The sequence below is a fragment of the Pleurodeles waltl genome, chromosome 10, assembly GCF_031143425.1.
Source record: "Pleurodeles waltl isolate 20211129_DDA chromosome 10, aPleWal1.hap1.20221129, whole genome shotgun sequence".
Taxonomy (NCBI): domain Eukaryota; kingdom Metazoa; phylum Chordata; class Amphibia; order Caudata; family Salamandridae; genus Pleurodeles; species Pleurodeles waltl.
The window spans coordinates 848,263,417-848,287,490 of NC_090449.1; the positions used below are offsets into that span (position 1 = coordinate 848,263,417).

The 24,074-nt window shown below is 40.2% G+C and overlaps 1 protein-coding gene across 1 annotated transcript in view; it reads left to right on the forward strand.

Moving 5' to 3' along the window:
- Nucleotides 1–24,074, forward strand: part of MRC1 (mannose receptor C-type 1) — a 705,818-nt gene that overhangs the window by 495,788 nt on the left and 185,956 nt on the right. The window contains exon 20 of the mRNA XM_069211541.1: nucleotides 19,352–19,494. Coding sequence (XP_069067642.1) covers nucleotides 19,352–19,494 — 143 coding nt within the window. The remainder of the gene's footprint in view (nucleotides 1–19,351; nucleotides 19,495–24,074) is intronic.

Below are 24,074 nucleotides of genomic sequence, written 5' to 3' on the forward strand. Positions count from 1 at the left end.
CCTTTCTCATTTGATGGATTCATGTTCTTGTAATGGATGAAACAAAACAGCAATTACAATTCCAGAAAAGGAACAGATTCTTAATAACGTTTTTTAAACTTTTTAACATAGTCGAGTGGAAAGAACTAGCTAACCATCCCACATATGATACAACAAAAACAAAATAAATATGATCAACAAATCTTAATTTAAAAAAACACGAAAGGAAGAAACTGAACTCACTGTGGAACAACTATCACTCTTCCAATTAAGATCAAAATATTATACCACTGAAGCAAAGAAATTACAAGATCGGTTGCAAGCATCCAAAGGAGCATACAGGAGGACCTTTAGTCAAAAATACTTCAATCAATTAAAACAAATGATTGCAGGAAAGTCTGGTTGCTAGTTGATCAAGGTTCTCCATCGTCATGAGATTACAACATCTACTACTAGGAGAGTATGTTATTCATTTGCGATCTCTACGCACCAAATCTAAGTCCCAATTCTGGCACTGGAATTACTTTTTTTCAAAGCAATTCTGTGTCTCCAATGGAAATCAGTCTACTAGTTAAGTATTGTTGATCATTTAGAGCCACTGGTCCAAATGGAATTCCAATTGTAGTTTTCAAACAAAATTCTTAACTTGGAGTAAATTACGAGCACAAGTGTTTACCATCATTAATACTGGTAATCAATACTTCAACGTTTCATAAAAAGGGGACCAGGAATGAACCAAATAACTATTGATCAGTAGCTCCCCTGGATATAGATGGCAATATATTTGCAAAATCTCAACAACAAAAAGTAGCTGAACATTTGAGAGCAATAATCTAATAAAATTCAAATCAAAGATGTTTTGGGCCTGCTTTTTTGATACTTGATAGTCTAATGACAGTCCGCCCTCGAGTCAAGAAAATCCTAGAAACTAAGGAAAACAAGCTTTTTGTCTTTTTCATAGGTACTCAAAAACATTTGAAAAAAATCAACAGAAACAGACCCTGGCATAAATTAAGGCATACGGCATCAACAACACCTTTCTCCATTTTTTGGTGAAATTACATAGTGAAATTTTGACACAAGTGAAACTAATGAAAGCTGTCAGTTTAATCCCAGGAATTTCTGCAGAAAATTGTCCCAAATAAGGATGCACACTAGCTCCTTAAGTGTTCTCAAAGTATGTAGCCAAGCTTCCAAACTATCTACACTCTTGGCAGGGTTTCACGCCAAACCTGACACAACATAAATATCATATGGTCTACGCAGATAAATTTACAATCATTTCTAAAACAGAACTTGATCTTCAACACCAACTTAGTTGCCTCAATCAGTATAATATGAGCTATGGACTTAAGGTGAATCTCTACAAAGTCAATAGAATAAACGTTAGTGAAGCAATAAAACACTTTAAATGGAAAATAAGCATTTACATTATAGTAGCTTTAGAAAGCTCTTAATTATTTATCCATGTCATGAGACACAATAATGTTTTTAAGATTGCTGCTTTTCCTAAAGCTGGCAAGATAGGAACTGTTAAAAACACTGTTTTACTTTGCTATAAAGAAAAATCAGACAGCAATATTGTACTCAAAAAGGAACTCAAACTGCCATTCGCTATTATTCATCAGCATCATGGGGCACAGAAACACTTCTAAGCAAATTTGTTGTAGCTAAGTTCATACCTTTTATTCAACGATTTGAACTCATTTTGTGTGAATTAATTTATATCAATCTATACTATAAAAATTGATGAGAATATATTCAAAGATTGTGGATCCAGTTCAAAGTTTAGACACAAGTAGTTTGTAGCACACTTCCATAACTATTTACAGTTTTATCTAAGGTGCATGAGAGAAAAACAAGTACTGAGGTGCAGTTAGAGACTCAGGCCCTCACTACAAATTTGGCGTTGCATGAAAGTTCGAGTTTCTGCTACCACTGTTGAACTTTTTCTGTGTGTATGTGAAACCTGCACAGCTGCGTCCGATGTTGTGCATGTCCTGAACAGCTGAGGAATGCTTGCACTCCTTCCTGCTCTGGCAGTGTTTGCAAACTTGTGTTGCAGATGCGTGTGCTACCCTCTATTTGGAGGGCAAGGGGGTGTAGGAGCGATGCTTGCTCTGTTCCTAACTGAAGAACGACAGGAACAACGAAAGTGGCGAGGGAGAGGCTTGTGTCTTTGTGTGCCTAACTGTATGAGATCGGGGGTTTAATAAGCTGAGGTGTTTACACTGTATACAGCTATCACCAGTTGTTTCCACTTATGTTCCATTTAGTTAGGACACATGCATGTGAGCTTCACGTGAAAAGCAGCAGCCTTGCCTTTGTTTTATCCTGCTTTCTCATACTAGCATAAGGGATTTCACTAGAAGAATCTGTTGTCATTTTCTTTTTAATTCTCCTGACATAATTGTTCTCAACCAATCTTTCAGCTCCCTAGCCCCCATTTTACCCTTTAGACCCTTCTTAATAAGGCTGTCGTAAAACAATATTTCCACTGTTAGAAGCAATGTTCATTTTCATTCTCTTAATAGAACCATACTTGCGAATCGTCCACCACACGCCCATCACTATCACTCATTCATGGGCTTGCCTTTCAAAAATAATTTGTTATCATTGTTAAATGCTTTACGTTTGTCCCTCCTTGGGGCGGTTTTGCTACCTCCTTGTCTATCAACCCTGTTACATGGATGATTGCACTTTTGCCAATATGTTTGACTGTGAGCAAACTTCTTTTTCCTTTTGTGTCTCTCCTTCGCACTCATGGCAGTCGTGGAGCTTTGAATCGGCTCACTTATGTCAACTTTTTTACTTTTCATTTTCAATTTAAGTGGCAAGAAAAGTTCAGTTAGGAATTTACAACGCTAATAGCTCCAACTCAAGCAAACGTGAGACCCATTGCATTTGGTTGGGATGGCTTTGGTCTGTGTGAACAAATTAATCCCTTAGTGATTTACTTCATTTAAAAGAGAACATTGGTGTCTGGTAGTTAAGAGGGCCTGATGTGAGAATCCTTCAGTGTTTATTAATTAATCTTTTTGTTTGGTTCGAGTGGGTACCATACATGGTGACACAGATAAGGGTCACTTCTTAGTCTTTCAAAGAATTGTAAAAGTTGTTGTCTGGGGTTACGGTGTGCTCTTTTCATGCCTTTCCTTAAAAGTTTGTAGGGTATTTTTTGTTTTTAATTTATTGGTCAATAGCGTCTCATGCTGGTGATAACCATTTTTATTTGTGCAATTCCACCTTAATCTCAAAAAGTGGCCTACTGGTGGGTTTTCTCTCAAAGACCTCGGATGAAAGCTATCATACCTCAGTAATATTTTATAATCAAGGGGTTTGTAATATACCTCAGTTTTAAGGCCAGAGTCTTGTGACTGAATGTTCAACTCCTGGAAGGAGATACATTTTCTCGTGTTAATCCAATTGACAAATTTGGAGGCTTCTACTTTGCTCCCTGTTAGCACTGGCATCCTTGGATTGGTTTCCCCAATGTTTTTGCCTCTGCTTCCTGTGTCTTTGACTGTGTGCTGGACTTAGGCCCTCATCCCAACCCAGGCGGTCGGTGGTAAAGCGGCGGTAAGATCGCAAACAGGCCAGCGGAAAACAAAATGGAACTGGGTCAACCGCCACTTCACCATTCCGACTGCCATGGCGGTGAAGACCGCTGGGCTGGAGAATGCAGTCTCCAGCCCGGCGGTCGTCACTAGACTGCCAACGGTATCAGGACCCTGCATACAGCATGGATCTCGGATGGTTGGGAACCGCCATGAGATCCATGGCGGTAGGCACTATCAGTGCCAGGGAATTCCTTCCCTGGCACTGATAGGGGTCTCCCCCACCCCCGCTACCTCCACGAATCCTCCCCCACCCCACCCACCCCCCTGCCAACCCCCAAAGGTGGCACAACCCCCCTCCCCACCCGACCCCGAACATGCACATATACACACCCCTACACGCACACACCCCCAACATGCACATATACACACCCCTACATGCACACATACACCCTGACAACACATACCCGCACACATACAAACAGACATGCAAACCATCCGACCCGCACACATTTCCCATACACACAACACCCCCCCGCACGCATACACTCACTCACTCACCCCCTCTACACTCTCTCACGCACACCCCCATGCACGCACACAACACACAACACACAACACCCCCCACCTCCTTCCCTAACAGACAATCAACTTACCTTTTCCTATGATCCTCCGGGAGGGGATGGGATCCATGGGGGCAGCTCCGCCACCAGCACACCGTCACCAGAACACCGCCACACCGAATCATGGGACGTAATTCAGTGGGCGGTGTTCTGTTGACGTGGCGGTGGAGGTTGAGCAACCTCCACTTTCCCGCCATCTACCAGTATGGCTGCTGGCGGCTTTCCGTACAAAAAAGGACGGCGGGCTGCCATCAGTCATATTACGCAACGCGGAAGACCGCCACCACTGGCGGTCTTCAGCACGGCGGTACCTCGGCGGTCTTGTGAAAAGACCGCTGAGGTCGTAATGACCCCCTTAATGTGTAAAATGTGATTATAATTGGTTAACCCTGATTGGCATATTTGATTTACAAGTAAGTCCCTAGTAAAGTGCACCAGAGGTGGCCAGGGTCTGTAAATCAAATGCTACTAGTGGGCCTGCAGCACTGATTGTGCCACCCACTTGCACAGCCCTGTAAACATGCCTAAGACCTGCCACCGCAGTGTCTGTGTGTGCAGTTTTGCACTGCCATTCCAACCTGGCAAGTGTACCCGCTTGTCAGGCCCAAACCTTCCCTTTTACTACATGCAACTCACCCCTAAGGTAGGGCATAGGTAGCCCCATGGGCAAGGTGCAGTGTATTTAAAAGGTAGGACATGTACAAGTGTGTTTTACATGTCCTGATAGTGAAATACTGCCACATTTGTTTTTCACTATTGCAAGGCCTATCTCTCCCATAGGTGAACAAGGGGATTGCCTTTAAATATCTTTTAGGTGTAGTTTCCCATTGAGAGCAGATTGAAATATGGAGTTTGGGGTCGCTCAACTCACAATTTCAAAAGTACATCTTTTGATAGAGTTGTTTTTCAGATTGTCTGTAAAAAAAATGCCACTTTTTGAAAGTGGGCCTTTTCTGGCTTAACCATTCTGTGCATCTGCCTGACTGTGAAATCCACATCTGAGTCAGACTGACAGTTGGGCTGTTTGTGAAATCCCTTTAGACAGTGACACAAAGGGAGCTGAGGATTTTCGTGCATATCCAAATGAGTCTCCTGGGCTAGAGTGGGGAGGGCGCGTCTGACACACTTGAAAAGGCTGTGCTTGTCCTCACACAATGCAGTCTCCAACCCCCTGGTGTGTGTCTGGGGCCTGGCCTAGGCAAGGTAGGATCCTGTGAACAACAGAGTCTTTCCTTTGAAGTTTGCCCACTTAAAAGGCTGAAATGTGTATAAGAAGTACACCCAAAACCCCAGACTTTTAGAAAACATCTGGATCAAGAGGAACCTCTGCCAAGGAGAAAAGCTGCAGGAGGAGTACTGCCCCTTTGCTCTGTGTGCTTTGCTGGGTTGGCCTGCAGATGCTGCTTCTGCCTTAAAGAGGACAAAGACTGGACTTTGCTGTGTAACCTGCCTGTGAAGAATCTCCAAGGGCTTGAACTGAGCTTGTCCCCTATTCTGAAATCTCAGGGTTATCAAAGACTTTAGGGGTCATTGCGACCCTGGCAGTCTTCATTTTAATCTTGTTTGATTTAGATAAATATTGACTATTTTTCTCACCTGGTGTAGATTCCTTTTCTGGTGTTTTCACTGTGTTACGGTGTGTGTACACACACTTTACACTTTGCTTCTGAGATAAGCTTGACTGCTTGTGCCAAGCTAGCAAGGGGGTTAGCAGGGGTTAAATCTAGGTGTGTATCTCCATACCCTGACTACAGTGAGGGTCACTGCTTGAACAGAGTGCACACTGGCTGCCAACCAGAGACATTGTAATGTTGTTAATAAATTAATTGTGCACTTTTGAATGTGTGTGGTTTCAAGGTCATGTACATAAAGGCATGCTATGCTCAGGCATAGGTGCTGCCCACTGATAACCCATTTATTTGTAGGTAAAACTGATCTTCACATTGAAAATATCTTCTAGTTAGACTTGTGTGTGCACAGTTTAACATGAAATCTATGGGTGTTTTGGAGTCTAATGGTGCATTTTTCAGTAAAGGCTTGGGAACCTTCAGGGATGCTTCCTGAGGAATGCTTTTATACAAGGCCTCAACGTCCAAAGTCATAAGCAACTCAAAGTTGGGATTGAAACCAATGTTGTTTAAGATGTGTTGTATATCTTTGGTAGATTTTAGATACAACGGCATCTGGGACAATGGGGGCCTTAAAACGTGATCAATACATTTCTTAAAAGGCTCAAGGAGTGATCAGATCTTGGATACAATTGGGCTTCCTGGAGGTGGATGTCTCTCTTTAGATACCTTGGGTAAACTATAAAAAAAAGGGCACTCACTATATTTTTTCTATAAACGAAATCAGCCTCTTGCTTTGTTATCCACTCATTCTTTTTTACTTTGGCTCATAAACTGTATGTGCTCCATGATGTCTCGTGTTGGATCTTTCTCTAAGCGTTGCAATTTCTTGAGTCATTCTATAATCTTAGACATTGTGTATGGTGCATCTTTTTAGGAAGAATAACCCTGGCACCACCTTTGTTGGCAGGTTTTATAATGATGTTATCTAGTTTGTCAAGCTCTTTGACTGCTTCCCACTCTTTTTTTTGTTCAGATTATAGAATATGTGATTACTCTGATCATTTAATTGAGCAATGTCACGTGGCACTGCTTTTTCAAAGGCTACTAGTTCATGTGGCATTTCACTGGAAGGTAAATAGAAGTTTTATTTATTTTTAAGGTCAGTGTTTTTTTTCAATTTCTTCCCGGGTCATTGGTTGTTTGGTGAAGATGACAGAGTGAATACAATGAAAGAATTTGGCTACTTCTTTTCTCAGCTGGAAAACGTCTGGTTTGGATGTGGGGATGAAGCCTATACCATTGCTTATTACCTGGATTTGCTACTCTGAAAACATATGGCCTTTCTTTTTGTGATTGAATTTCACATTGTATCTTTTGCTCTCTCTTTGTTCCACGGCCTTTGCTTTTGTGTGTGAGGTTGTTACCAAATGAAACCTGGTTGTATCAGGGGTTATTGGGTTGTGTGTATGGATTCCATCTAAGGAAGGAATGAGGGGCCGGTGGTGGGGGGTAGAGACTTTCATTCCATTTCCCCATATGTGGCGAGTTTCCCCACATTCCTGTTTTTCCACACTTGGTGTCACTCTCACACCTGAAACTGTCAGAGGTTTCTGCTGTTTAGATTGGAAGTCTGGTTTTGAGTATAAAATGTTCCATTAAAAGACCTTTCTAGAATTTCAATATCTTTGTCTGAGTCATAAATTCTTTGAATTCAAATTTGTTTTAGTCTCATTTAGCTTTTTCTTAAATATTTTTATTGATACCTGTATTTGTAACTCTGTTTCACTGATCTTAATTTTTACTAGCAGTGTATCAAATAGTTTTTACTGTTTAGATAAATCCAGTCTCTGGTACATTTCCAGGCTTTTAGTGACCATTTTATTTCTGAAATAAGTACATTGTAGGATTGTTGGTTACAATGAGTCTGTTAGGGGCTATAGTCCCTCTTAAATATTCAGTCATAGGGCCTGATTCTAACTTTGGAGGACGGTGTTAAACCGTCCCAAAAGTGGCGGATATACCACCTACCGTATTACGAGTTCCATAGGATATAATGGACTCGTAATACGGTAGGTGGTAAATCCGCCACTTTTGGGACGGTTTAACACCGTCCTCCAAAGTTAGAATCAGGCCCATAGTTGCCCCATAGACCAGAGTTTAAACCTGATAATTTTCTGGTCTCATAGTAAATCCCAGTCATTCAAACTTTATGTGGGTTGTGTCAGAATTGTGTCGTAGATGAGACGGGGGTGATGATAAAATAGATGAAATAACATCATCATCAAAGGTAAGGGCTTCTTCCATTTTAAATTATGAGTAATGGTGCGGTGGCTGGTTTGCAGTCTTTATGGAGAAATGGGTTTGTACTGTTAAGGATGAACCTAATACTTTCAGAGCTGTTAAAGCTTTTCTATATGTTGGATACAGTGAGAAATAAATGACTGATGACATCATCTCATAACAGACAATTTTTAACTCAAATACATTTAGAAAATCTTCTAAATGGTTCCCCTCAATGTGTCTATTTCTCATTTTATGCAACTGTGTGACTACAGGGACGTGCCTCAATGGTATGCCTGCATAACTCTTGAACCACCTCAAAATGAGGGTAACTACTTTAAATGGACTACGTGTTTCTAATATAATAGACATTTATACATGTTCATGAGTGACCTGTACTTCTGCAGTGAGTTTGCAGTGTTGCACTATGCTTGTCACATAAACAACCCAGCTTTCCAGCAGAGTGCATGAAGAGACCATTGACACCATTCCAGTGAGATTAAAAATGGGTGACATCTACGCATATATGGTGATTTATAATTCATGACTAACAGATGTTCTAATGTGGTCTTATTTTCCCAATACTTTTGCTTTCACTATGAGTTCATACAGGGTTCTCTCCAAAAAAGATACTTCGACTAGGTGAAAGCCTTAGGCCTCATTTTTGCCATTGGCAGAAATGCATAGCTAGGCAGGGATTCGAACAGCCCTGACGAAGGCCTCAGACCCGAACAGGTTTTTTAAAGAAGGCCGAAGCATGTTGGCAGTTTCAGAAGGATGGTTGAGTTGTTATCATTCTCCTGACGCCCCTTACATTTCTCTTTTTAATCAATTAAAAAAGGAAATTTCCTTGGGTATACCCTAACACATTTTTAGTTGTTTGGATCCCTCCTACAAATCCAGATGCGATTTATTTAGGAACTTCCATAAACGGTTGAGTCTGCCACAGTGGTATTCACCTAATGTTGTGTGGATAGATGCCTATGATGATGCATTCCACAATAAATTGTGGGTCTAAGTATCTACTCTAAGATGTATTTGATTTTAATCATAGGAACAACACACATCAAAAATTAGGCCTGAGGATTAGATGCTCAAATGAATCGGATCAGAGTAGGTGTACCACATTTGTCTAGTTGTACATTAGTATGTTTACAAACCACAATCATACTGACATCAAGTGTGTCAGTCATGTGTAGACCTGTGTACAACTCAAGGGGCATGTACATCGTAATCTAGCAGGACAATAGTCTCAATTGCAATCTGACTATTAGTAGTATACACTGAGACAATGGCATAAAAGTTGTAGGCCCAACACACTCGGGTAACCATATATTAGAAGCCATCTTCTCCAACATGTCCTCACTTGGTGTGGAAAAAACGTTACCTCAGGCATGGTCAGATCATTATTTTATTCCTTTTCCCTTTAAACTCCCTGTCCTACAGACTTCTAAAACAAAAAAGCTGTGCTGTATCGTCCCGTCGCAAGTCGTCTCGGACATAGTACTGAACTCGACATGTTCCTTTATCAAGGTTGACCCTTCCAGTGATATAGACATGGCCATTACAACTTTTGAGTCAGATTTAGAATCACGTTTTGACACAATAGCATCTCTAAGAACTAATAATAGAAAATATCCTTGTCCTCTGCTCCTTGTTTCTCTGCATAACTAAAGGAGGAAGAAAGAAAGTGCAAAAAACTTGAAAGGAAGTGGCAGCACAATTTTTCTGAGAAGGATAAATGCAGCTACAAATACGCATTGAGAGAAACATTAGAAAAGCCAAATCCAGCATGTTTACCCAAAAAATTGCACCAAGGACCATAATTAAAATTGTTGACTCCTTCCTGAATCCAAAATCAGGCAAACAATCCATGGCTACTTCCCAAACAAAATTGTTGACAGTCTGTCTTGATTTTTCCATGATAAAGTACTTAAGATTTACTCTCAATCTAAAGACAATCTGAATAATGTTTCCCCCAGGTCCTCAATAAAACCTCAAGAGACCAGGCTACCATTAACCATGTTAGAAAGGATATCATTGGAGGTTTCAGAAAGGACTATACTTCAATTTAGATCTGACTCCCCACTAGATGACTTTTCTCCACATATAATCAAGCGAGAAAAGAATTCTCTCAATCTCCAGAGCAATGACATTTTTAATCTTTAGAATTCGGAACTGTTCCCACAAAATAGGAAAAAGAAAAGTTTGTTGAAAAATGCTAACTGGATCCTCTAAACCAAAGCAGTTATAGGCCCATCTCCCTACTTCTGGCAATGGGAAAAATGTTAGAAGCCTGGGTAAATGGATGAATGACTAAGGGGCAGATTTACAAGAAAGTGTGCGATGCGCCACTGTTGTGACACTTTTTGGGCCTTTTGCAGGGGAACACCCCCTTTCCATACATTATGCCTGGTGCAGGCATAATGTGGCACAATGGGTTGCAAAGTGGCACAATGCATGCATTGCAACACTTTGTAAACATGGCGTGGGGGAATGGCCTCTTTAACACTGCCTTATCATATAAAAAATGATGCTAAGTTGGTGCTACGGTGGTGCAAGGGGCTTGTAAATATCCCCTAAGTTTATAGCCAAAAATAACTGTTTACACCCTTCCCAGTCCAGCTTCCGGGCCAGATTCATTACTGAAGCACCACATCTTTCATTAAAACTCAGCTCAACGTGGTTAAAAACATCAATAGTAGTTCTACTCAACCTGTTATCCACATTGATAGGTCTCTCATGAGATCCTGTTGTGGTGACTGGAAAAAATAGGCAGAACAGGCACTGTTTGGAAGGTCCCTCATGAGATCCTGTTGTGGTGACTGGAAAAAATAGGCAGAACAGGCCCTGTTTGGAAGTGGCTAAAGTCATTCCTTAATGGCAGGCAGCAAGCAGTCTACGTACTCCCTTTTACTTCAGATTTTAAAGAAGTGTAATGTGGGTTACCCAGGCTCTGCTTTTAGCCCCATTTGAGTTATTTAATGTCTATATCTCCTCACTTGTTATAGAGCTACAAGCCTGCGGCTTTAATGTTGTGGCATAAGCACACAACATTCAATTGATGTTTGCCTTCAATGACCTAGAAAACTTGGTTATAGATAGTTTTCAAGGCTGCCTTCTGGCAGTGGTAGAGTGGATGTTTCAGAACTGCCTCTGCCTTAATTCTGATAAGTCCAAGATAATAGTTTTTAGCACCTCCTCTCTGCTGGACATGGAAACAATATGGCCAAGTCTGAGCTGGGCCTTCGACCTGCCCCTTCCACTGCAGCCAAAAATGAGATGTCATAATTGACATCGCTTTGTTCATTAAACCACAAATCGATGCCAGGATTGGAACATGTTTTACATTACTGAAATCTCTCAGGAAAACTTTCAAATTTCTACCAGCAAACACTCCCAAATGTGTCACTCATAACCTAGTAACCTCCAGGCTGAATTAATCAAATGTCCTGTTCCTTGGTGTCCAGAACGTTGCTGTTCATCTGGTCCCAAAGATCCCAAAAATATAACTCAATTCAAAAGTGATGGAAACACTCCACTGGCTTACTATCAGCCAAAGAATAAAATTTAAAGTACTTTTATTCACCTTTAAAGCTGTGAATTTGACAGGTTATAGATACATACGTGAAAAGATATCAGTCCCACAAAACTTTACGGTCTGCCCACCAAACTCTGTTAGTCCTCCCAAAAATATGTAAATCCAGAGCTGGAGTTAGGGCTTTCTCCCATATAGCAGTTAAATTGTGGAATTCATTTCCTGATTACCTTAGGACTATATTGGCAGGGACTATGGACAAAACCCAGCTAAAAACTCACCTCTTAAAAGAATTGTGAATGCTCCCCCGGTCTCCCTCTTAGATACTTTAAACAGTCTTTCTGCAATTAGCACTGTGACACTCTTGCTGGAGCAGCTGTTCATGCTCAATAAAACTATGCCATTCATTCATTCATTCATTCGTTCATTCAATGGCATTACAAATTGCTATTTGCAAGATGTGTGCCAACCTATATACATATTATATACATCCTATAATAAGTCACAGTGTACAAGGCAACATTTCCTTGTTCATAGTTTATAACATACCAATTAGTCATGCATCTCTATTCACACACATCCAAACTTAACCCAATTGAATTACGATTCATGACATGTAATATTTAACAATGGATTAACGGTATGGCATCAAAAGAAGTCCAAGGCTATGCACTGTGCCAAATCTGTATAATTCTGAGACATTAGAAATTGGAAACTTTAATCCAATGTTTCACCTCTTGAGCCATGCCGTGCTATTTCAAGCTTCTCAATCAATATATATTCTTTCATTATGAGTAGTTTAAATCGTTACCACCAAAATAGTTATATTAGTTGACTTGTCTTACTATGCTGCCATTTATATGGTTTAGTGATACAAAGTGGTCTGCCACAGGGGCGCTGGGAGTCTGCTGCCTTATTCTACTGTAGTTCAGGCAGATTGCTTGCTTCTCCATTTGCTTAGGTTGACCTATGCACAGTAGATTGCATTGTCATGATATTCTAATGATTTAGTTCCAGAAGGGATGTGTGTTCTATGTATGGACATGGTCATTATATGAAAAGGTTTTAGTATGCTTGAAGACATTACCTGCTGCATAGTGTTTGCACTTACCAACAGGAGGTAAACACTAACTAGAAGTCAATGAGAAAGTTTATTTCTTGTGTTTGTATGCTCTTACAGCATGAGCCTTTATACTTCTTTTATATCTAAATAGAAAAGTGTGGAATTAGGACTCACATCAGCAGATATACATTGCCACAAAATTCTACATGACTCACTAGGATATTACTTCTTTGATTCTTATAAGGTCTGTCAGGTCACATTTTTTCAGAATTGTTGAAACAAAAATGCAAAAGTGTAGGAGGCTGGACTGGCTTGTAGTGAGTACCAAGGGGTACTTACACCTTGCACCAGGCCCAGGTATCCCTTATTAGTGTATAGGGTATCTAGCAGCATAGGCTGATAGATAATGGTAGCTTCGCAGAGCAGCTTAGGCTGAACTAGGAGACGAGTGAAGCTCCTACAGTACCACTAGTGTCACTTGTACAATATCATAAGAAAACACAATACACAGATATACTAAAAATAAAGGTACTTTATTTTTATGACAATATGCCACAGTATCTCAGAGTGTACCCTCAGTATGAGGATAGCAAATATACACAAGATATATGTACACAATACCAAAATATGCAGTAATAGTATTAGAAAACAGTGCAAACAATGTATAGTTACAATAGGATGCAATGGGGACAAATAGGGATAGGGGCAACACAAACCATATACTCCAAAAGTGGAATGGGAACCACGAATGGACCCCAAACCTATGTGACCTTGTAGAGGGTCGCTGGGACTATTAGAAAATAGTAAGGGTTAGAAAAATAGCCCACCCCAAGACGCTGAAAAGTGAGTGCAAAGTGCACTAAAGTTCCCCAAAGTACAAAAAAGTCGTGATAGGGGAATTCTGCAGGAAAGACACAAACCAGCAATGCAACAACGATGGATTTCCAGTTGAGGGTACCTGTGGAACAAGGGGACCAAGTCCAAAAGTCACAAGCAAGTCGGAGATGGGCAGATGCCCAGGAAATGCCAGCTGTGGGTGCAAAGAAGCTGCTACTGGACAGTAGAAGCTGAGGATTCTGCAGGAACAACAAGGACTAGAGACTTCCCCTTTGGAGGATAGATCCCCCATGCCGCGGAGAGTTGTGCAGAAGTATTTTGCCGCCGAAAGACCGCCAACAAGCCTTGCTAGCTGCAAATCATGTGGTTAGGGTTTTTGGATGCTGCTGTGGCCCAGGAGGGACCAGGATGTCGCCAATTACGTCTGGGGACAGAGGGGGCGTCGAGCAAGACAAGAAGCCCTCTCAGAAGCAGGTAGCACCCGTAGAAGTGCCGGAACAGGCACTACAAAGAGGAGTGAAATGGTGCTCACCCGAAGTTGCACAAAGGAGTCCCACGCCGCCGGAGGACAACTTAGAAAGTCGTGCAATGCAGGTTAGAGTGCCGTGGACCCAGGCTTGGCTGTGCACTAAGGATTTCCGCCGGAAGTGCACAGAGGCCGGAGTAGCTGCAAAAGTCGCGGTTCCCAGCAATGCAGTCTGGCGTGGGGAGGCAAGGACTTACCTCCACCAAACTTGGACTGAAGAGTCACTGGACTGTGGGAGTCACTTGGACAGAGTTGCTGGAGTCAAGGGACCTCGCTCGTTGTGCTGAGAGGAGACCCAGGGTACCGGTAATGCAGTTCTTTGGTGCCTGCGGTTGCAGGGGGACGATTCCGTCGGCCCACGGGAGATTTCTTGGGAGCTTCTAGTGCAGAGAGGAGGCAGACTACCCCCACAGCATGCACCACCAGGAAAACAGTCGAGAAGGCAGTAGGATCAGCGTTACAGAGTTGCAGTAGTCGTCTTTGCTACTTTGTTGCAGTTTTGCAGGCTTCCAGCGTGGTCAGCAGTCGATTCCTTGGCAGAAGGTGAAGAGAAAGATGCAGAGGAACTCTGATGAGCTCTTGCATTCGTTATCTAAGGAATTCCCCAAAGCAGAGACCCTAAATAGCCAGAAAAGAGGGTTTGGCTACTTAGGAAGGAAGATAGGCTAGCAACACCTGAAGGAGCCTATCAGAAGGAGTCTCTGACGTCACCTGCTGGCCCTGGCCACTCAGAGCAGTCCAGTGTGCCAGCAGCACCTCTGTTTCCAAGATGGCAGAGGTCTGGAGCATACTGGAGGAGCTCTGGGCACCTCCCAGGGGAGGTGCAGGTCAGGGGAGTGGGCACTCCCCTTTCCTTTGTCCAGTTTCACGCCAGAGCAGGGCTGAGGGGTCCCTGAACCGGTGTAGACTGGCTTATGCAGAAATGGGCACCATCTGTGCCCATGAAAGCATTTCCCGAGGCTGGGGGAGGCTACTCCTCCCCTGCCTTCACACCATTTTCCAAAGGGAGAGGGTGTAACACCCTCTCTCAGAGGAAGTCCTTTGTTCTGCCATCCTGGGACAAGCCTGGCTGGACCCCAGGAGGGCAGAAACCTGTCTGAGGGGTTGGCAGCAGCAGCAGCTGCAGTGAAACCCCTGAAAAGGCAGTTTTGCAGTACCAGGGTCTGTGCTACAGACCACTGGGATCATGGGATTGTGCCAACTATGCCAGGATGGCATAGAGGGGGCAATTCCATGATCATAGACATGTTACATGGCCATATTCGGAGTTACCATTGTGAAGCTACACATAGGTAGTGACCTATGTGTAGTGCACGCGTGTAATGGTGTCCCCGCACTCACAAAGTCTGGGGAATTTGCCCTGAACAATGTGGGGGCACCTTGGCTAGTGCCAGGGTGCCCTCACACTAAGTAACTTTGCACCTAACCTTTACCAGGTAAAGGTTAGACATATAGGTGACTTATAAGTTACTTAAGTGCAGTGGTAAATGGCTGTGAAATAACGTGGACGTTATTTCACTCAGGCTGCAGTGGCAGGCCTGTGTAAGAATTGTCAGAGCTCCCTATGGGTGGCAAAAGAAATGCTACAGCCCATAGGGATCTCCTGGAAGCCCAATACCCTGGGTACCTCAGTACCATATACTAGGGAATTATAAGGGTGTTCCAGTAAGCCAATGTAAATTGGTAAAATTGGTCACTAGCCTGTTAGTGACAATTTGAAAGAAATGAGAGAGCATAACCACTGAGGTTCTGGATAGCAGAGCCTCAGTGAGACAGTTAGGCATCACACAGGGAACACATACCTATAGGTCACAAACTTATGAGCACTGGGGTCCTGACTAGCAGGGTCCCAGTGACACATAACAAACATACTGAAAACATAGGGTTTTCACTTTGAGCACTGGGCCCGGGCTAGCAGGATCCCAGTGAGACAGTGAAAACACCCTGACATACACTCACAAACAGGCCAAAAGTGGGGGTAACAAGGCTAGAAAGAGGCTACTTTCTCACAAAACGTTCTCATCAAATAAACTTCCTAACCTGGAAGAACCATGCACTTTCATTTGAAGACAATTTGTTTATCAGCACATAAAACTATTTGTGTAACTATTGTTCATTTAAGCACATTCTAAGTTACTTATACTTCTCTCATCTCTCCCTTACCCCATCCTCAGTTAACAAGTGCCTGGCTTTTCAACATTTTATTTTTTATTGATAGTGAATTGTGCAACATTTATCAATGTAAAGTGTTCTGGAGAGAATGCATGTATGTGGCTTGACTACCAGAATAGCAAGCTAGTAGATGGCTTGAAGAGGTTATTCTTCAAACTATTGCAAAGACAACAAAGATACTTTAATTACTGTTGTTCATGTTTCCCAAGAGAAGTGAGGGATTTTAGACCTACATCCTAAGAGTGGAAATACATCAGAGAAGCTATGTAAATATGTTGGTATGTAATGAAGTAAGGCTGCAAAAGTCACAGAATCCAAAGATGTACCAGATATTTCCAATCATCAACAATGCATCTGAAATTAATCCTAGAATGATTTTTATGCCAAGACATTTGGAGCATAGGTAACAGCAGAGTTACCTTCAATATCTGCTTGGTTTGAAAGAAGTCTGGAAATGAGCTGAGAGACGATGAATGTGTATACTATACAAGAGAAATAAGAAATGTAGACAGCTTATCAGAGTGGCAGCTCTGGACCCTGCTGAGGGACAGTCAGAAGAGTTTGGTCAGCTGTTAAGTTTGCTCATCCAGTATCCTACGTAGTATATTACCTTCCTATATGCATGTTTGTGGTATTTGTGCTGTTGAAAACCAGTAAAAAGGTAGTGAAGTGCTGGCTTTCTATTCTACACTTAGAAAGGCTGTATCACAGTATGAAGTGGGATAGATACTCTACGCTGGATTGATGCTAAACGGGTTTGATACGTTTCATTTCACATGAGCTGCTGAGTATGCTAAAATACCTGAGAAAGTAAATTCAAATAGTATGATTACCACAATAACGAGCCAAAGCAATGTGTGCTCTGTTTGATGGGGAATGAGTAAGATGGTGTCCCATTAGTCACTAAAACCCATTAGCAGTAAGAAAAATTTCTCACTAAAGATTTTAAAGAGTGTAAGCAGAGATGGGAAGGTGGAGAAATGTTATTTAGTGGCCAATAAGACTGGAGTATGCTATGTTTAGGAACGGTTTAATTTGTGGTTATAAATGAAGTCTTTCTTTAATTTTGATTGTGGTATTAAGTTTCAGACAAGTTATATATATATCACAGACATAATTCACACAGTAGAGCTACACTTCAACTTACACATGACTTATGATTCCAATAGCAGAGCTACCATTCGGTTTACACATGCTGACACAGGGGTTCTGGTTTCAGACAACAGAGCTACCTCCCCTTTTAAACAGGAGGTATGTGTTATATTACATGAGTTCTATATAAAAAAAAATTAACAACTACATACTTGATTCTATTCTGTCACTGGGCAAACTCAGCCCTAACAGGCAACATATAAAATAAGAAGAAAACAGTGGCAGCATTTAACAATGTCAGATGAACACATGAATGTGTTTTTAAAGGTTGAACAATGAAAAGATTAAGTGAGTAGCAAGGCCTAATAGCAAAATGGCCTTATGTAGACACTTTTGCATGCGCCCATGTAGTTCTTACCTGTGAGGAAAAACAACTTCCTATCATGAGTTTCACTTCCTTGATCAGGATTTGTGGAATTTTACAAAAGTAAAGTGGACTTGCAATGGTAAAAACACTTGTCCTGTGTGTAATTTTTCAAAATTGTGAGTTTAGGATTAGATGAGAAGCAGGGACATGTTATTGTGACACAACCATCAGAAGTGAGCGAGTTAGTACTTACTCATGCAGATTTTAAAGCTGTGTTTTTGTGAATCATATGAAAATTAGAAATCTATTGCAAATTTAAGGGTTATTCTACAGTGGTGGATTTCAACTTTTGAACCCTTCTCTTCATAAATTAAGCCAACCGTTGTGTGGTTCTTTGCTACACTGTTGTCTGTGCAAGTGATAACTCAGAATAAATACTTGAACTGAAGGGAGCTTTTCATTGTTTTTGTTTGTTGGGTTTATGACCTCTTTGTCCCTTACTAACATGGACTCTAGAGAGAAAAAGCTAACTTTTATGATGTCATGAAAGTGATATGACTATGGGGAATCCGGGAGATTATAGTTATGATTTAAGGTCTACAAAATGTACAGGCACATCACTTAAACATCAAAGTTATTCCTTAAATTGCATAGATTTTACTGCCGAGATTTGAGATAGTAAAACCATCATTCAGACCAAATATATTTCACAATCTGAGGCTGTTGGGAGCAGAACTGTACATCAGATCAGGCAAATGCACCAGTCGAGTCTATTTACAACAAAAATATATTTCATATCATGTAGAATGGAGTACCCCTCCAAAATTCAACCACTACAGGCAAAGCTTCCAAGTATGAAGTCTTTGTGCCTCGTTTGCTTTGCCAACAGACATTTCACCACCTGCGCTGCCTAATTAAACAGTGATGCATTTTGATGTGATTATGTAGCCATGGCAATTGTGGGGAGGGCAGCAGGGGCTTGGGGGCACCCCCCATAAAAAATAAATCAGAAAAGGCAACCATTATGGGGCAAACACCAGTGCAGAGTGATTCTATGTTTGTCCCACAGTGAAACATCCGCAAATCAAGCTTCCCACATAGCACATTATAAAGCCACACTCTATCAACCACACACAAACAAAGGAGTAGCCTCTTAGTCTAGGAGGGTGCTTTGTGCCATAATTGTGATATGAAGCACTATACAAATGATACAGTGCTGTGCAGTACAATACAGATATTAGTGTTATATGATTCATGCATATTCTGTTCCCACAAATGATCAATATTGCAAGGGAAATTGGAATTTCAGGGATTGTGAATATCCCCAATTATTGGTAGCTAAATTGCTAACTTCAGGTAGTGTTCTCGCAAACCTACATTTTTCTCAATTAAACCTATCCACGCTGGTTGTGTAAACAAGACAGAATTCAGTGAGGTTTACTATAATTATTTACAAAATTATCACTCATCACTATGTTATGTTTTTGAGAAGAGTATTTTTTTTATGTTTGAAGGTTTCTTTAGGGAGAGTGTCCTCATCCCCATTGAAAGCATAATACAACTGGTACTGCTACATAGAAACTCCAAATTTAAAAAATAAAAGGTATTTTTAAAATCCTAGAATGGACTTATTCAGTTCCAAATCAATTACATTAAACAGAAACATTTAATAGCATGTACATTATTAAGAATTAAAGGTTAATTAAGTAATTTACACATGACATATTTGTAATGTTTGGATTGCAGGATATTGGAATGATATAAATTGTGGCTTTGAGAATCCCTTCATCTGTGAAAGACACAACAGTTCTATTAACTCAACATTGGCTCCGACCATCCCAATGCCATTAGGGGGGTGTCCAACAAACTGGCTTGCACACAAGCGTAAGGTAAGCATCAATAATCTATCTTGTACTTTGTAAAAAACTATAATGTGGCATAGTCCTGGATGAAGGCTGCTGTTAATGGCAGGTCGCACTTCCTTTACTACCTTCTATTTTTGGGAAGGGTGATAGGGTGACCTCCCTTACCTCTCTCAGAGGCTCTCCATAATACAGCAAAGAGACATCCAGTAGGGCATCAAGAAAGTTTCACAAGATGGCAAAGGCAACATAGAGAGACAAGAAAGCAACCAAGTTGCAGAAATAAAACTGTCAACAATGCAAAAGCAAACATACAAAAATAAACAAAATCCTAACACAAGATGAGTTGTAGTGTGAGATGAAGATGGATCCTTAAACAGTGAGATGCATGGAGAATCAGATTTTGAGCTTTTATATAGGAAACCAGTGCTGACAGCTCTTCTAAAGACTAGGGAAACAGAATACCACCATCTTGTATTTACAAGACACACAGAATAATATTATATGTTCTATTGCGGAGAATAATGCAGTTTACTACTCCTACCACTAGACATCACAGACCTGATATATATTCCAGTTATAAACCTCTTTCCCTTTTTGCTTTGTTCAAAGACGTGTGTCCTCAGGAAGTAGTAGTGTCACCTGAAGGTAAGTGTACCTGTATCCCCCCAAAACATGTGTTTGTTAACAATGTTTCTGTAATGCACTTGGGACCTACAGACCCCACTGCTGAAGGCAACTGAGCAGCATCTGTGAACATTCACGGTTCCAGTCCTCATTCAATAGGGTCCATGAAGGCTTGCAGTTCCAATTTGGCACAGCATAAACAGCTGTTAGTTTTCTCATACTTGCTGAGCAACCTTCATTTATTTAAAACAAGTAAATTTGGACAACTCACAATTTATGCCCAGGCTTTGCAGTAGTCAGTGAATGTGATCTTAATGGTATCCTAATACAATATAAGAATTTAAATGTTCGCCTGCACTTATATTGACTCTTCCATATCAACTACCAATCTATCCTCAAGTTAAGTAGATGGGGAGCTCTGAATGGTAAATTTACAGTTTCCTATGTATGCTTACCTTGACAATATAAGGTAGTCAATCTTATGAAGATGATATAGAGGCAATATTCATGACCTCGATACTGTGACATACAACAATTCTTCAACAGTGATATTTCCTAAACGCTTATAAGGGCCAATTGTTATTAGAGGCTGAAACTGCTGCATTCTCTCCTTCTGAGTTTGGATATTAGTTCATTTGTAATCCCACTGTAAAATCATCATTCAAAACAGCCCTACACATGAATAATTCACCAATGTGTTAAGTCTTTGTTCATGGACATTGTTTTGATCCTAGTTGTGGGGGGAATAAACTTCTATTCTGAGCCCATTGGTTGTTTACTTATTTTATTGAGCCTACGAAGTACTAAATGCTTTGTAAAATAGCTTTAGAGTACCTTCAGAATTCAATAAAATGAATTCAGTAATAACACAATCAAGATATAATATGTGGCCAAAGTCACTCATGTGTGTTCCCATGCCATAAGTACATACTATACCAATGCAAGCATATAAAATGGCCCACAAGGCCTATGTTGCCAAACCATGTTTAGCTTTCAGCAGCCTATTGTTTAATATTTATACATGACTCACAGGCAAAGTTTAGTTTTAACATAGTTGATAAATTGATAGATTATTATGTCTTTGGTAAGGTATTACAGCTGTCAACCTGAAACTGAATCCTTCTGCAACTAAATCTTTAAACTCTGAATTTATACTTTCTAGCCTTGATGAATTGGCTGAATAAAGGATTCCTACTGAAAATGAGGGTTACAGGGTCCTTATATGTTTTTTAGCATGATTTAGCAGGTTTGACTTTCTGAATCAAATGCAGTAATTTTAAATTAATCTGAATGGTCAGACATTTTAGTGCTTACCTCATTTCAAATTTTTGTTGAGTACCTTGCATAGCAAACATCACTCTTACTCCTCTGTGGTTTGAACATTTTATAGTAACATTTTCAAGTGCATCAAACAAGTCAATAACATTTTATTAAGAGTTATAACATCTGGTAATTAAAGAACAATTAAAATGAAACATATATCAAAAAGTAATAACAAATTGCTACAAAATAAATCATTGAAATGTCCATTATAAAGAAGCTACTTGCAATAAAAGTGCTGCAGAGGAAAGGACATTTAAACAGAAAAAGGAAAAGCTCTCCATAGTTCTCCTCACCCATCATAGCTAATCTGTAAAAGCACACCAAGTATATTTTTGCGAGGTTGGACTAAAGAGCACATTTTATTTAGTTGGTTTTCTTTCCTGCCTATCCGCATATTGCAAGAAAGCCCAGACCTTTATTCACAAAGACAGATTTTATGGCACTCTGGGAGGTGCAGACTTCTGCAGTCACTCAGCCTACTTTTGAGGCAGAAGAGTGATTAGAAAGATGTCTCGTTTCCCAGAGGCCCATAGATCTACTTAACAGGCTACTGTAGAGCACAAAATATCTGGACCACTTTTTACATTTCCTAATGCTATGGAACGTTAGCGGCAAGTGCTTTCATTTAAATCCTGACACTTGTTTTATGTTCTTGTTGTTATTATTTAACTGGGTTACAAGGAATAGGCTTTTAAAAACCTGTTCACAGTTTCCTGTGTGGGAGTTAAAAAAAAACCTGTGGTATTTATAAAGGTTGAAAGTATTGAATTCAAAGTTCAGCTTCAAGATACCTTGGGATATTTTGTTTGCTTCTAATCCAGTATTATGATTTTTTCTTTAACTTGTTTAAAATTCATTACAAACAAGCATTCACAAAGCAAACAGCTTTGCACTCACATTGTAAGGGTGATACCTAATGGTGTTGCCAGTACTTGTTTTATATTATTTTCATCAAACCAATTATGCAGATATTGAAGGGTGTTAGAGATTTCGCATCATGGGGACTATAAGAGGCATGCAGTTGTGGAAAAGCTTTTCTCAGTGTCATTTTTGTTTTAACAGGTGCAAATTAAGGAGCAACTACAAATCACATATAAAGCCAGATTCCAACACATTTTTGTTTGGTGTTATTAAAAGTTTTTTGTGATAACTAAGGCAGTGCTTTGAACAAACACCTTTCACCACCATATTATGAAAGCAGTTCTGTAGAACTGGTAATGTGTTACAAGAAGATTTCTGCAGTTATAAGTAGGCAGACTGCAGTTTGAGCAGCACCTCTATAACACAAAATCATAATGCAAAGCACTATTATGACACAGTATACACACACAACATAAAGTGCACTAATAAAGCACAATATTACATCAAACCAGATAACACAACAGCAAAAAAGTTGTAAATGTGATGTATTTGTTTAATTTTTCTAAAGTTCTTGTGCTATAGTGTAATTGTGACTTGGTTCTGTTGAGTTGCAGTTTAGTACAATGTGTTATTGTAAAACTTAGTTATTATGTTATTGTGGTGTAATAGGCTGGTGTATGTGTTGTGTTGCTATGTTCTGTTGTATTATTTTTTTGTATGAGTTATATACTGTATTGTTTCTATATGGACTTATGTCTTATGCTGTATGTTTGTATTGTGATTTTAGGCATTTTCATCTTGCCTTCCTTGTAGTTTGTTGTTGTGTTGTAATTTTGTTGTTAAGGTGATATGCTGTTTTTTTGTTTTGTGTAGAATTATTATATGTTTTTTTAAATGTACTATGGTTGTTTCTGACATAAGCCTTTTGAAATTTACTGTGGCCATACTTTCCAGATCTTTCACCACTAGAACTCCTAGGTAATGTATTTCCTCCATTTTAAAGAGTTATCAAAGGACCATTTCAAGTCATCAGTTCCATTTTATCAGCATTCACTAATTAACCCAAAACCTTCCCATAGTTGTTAAGGATACTTAAAATTACTGGGAAGGAGCTTTGGACGTCTCTGCCCAATGATGGTATTGAAAAGGAAGGATCCTCTGCTCGTTCCTGATCCTTCTGGCAAGTGATTTGATATATATGTTGAACAGTAAAGGGGACAGTGGGCACCCTTGACATGTACCTCTACTAATTTGAAATTGTGGTGAGAGGTTACCATTATCCAGAATTCTCATCGATGGTGTTTTCTAAATGGTATTTATTGCCTTGTGGAAGTTCTCTCCTAACCCGTTCTGCTTGATAATTGCATATAAAAAAGGCCAACTCACTCTATCAAATGCCTTAATGGCATCAATAATCATTATGGATAGAGGGGAAATTGTTTCTACTGCAACATCTTTCGTACTCATTAAGTCATTGGTCAGTTTGTGAAATTGTCTGTTTTTCATTAAATTTGATTCTCCGGAACCAGCCCTCCCATCACTTTCTCTAGTCTTTTGGCTAGTATTTGTGTGAAGATATTATAGTGGCTATTAAGCAAGGATAATGCTCAGTATGATTCACACATTTTAAGGTCTTTGTTTAGCTTTAATATTATAGTTATTGTAGCTTCATTCCATAAAACTGGGGCTGGAAGGGCCTCTATATAGAGTGCATTAAGTTGGTTAGGTAGGACAGGAGTAGACTCATCTTTTAATACCTTACATAACTCATTTGTTATACTGTCCAATATTGGTGC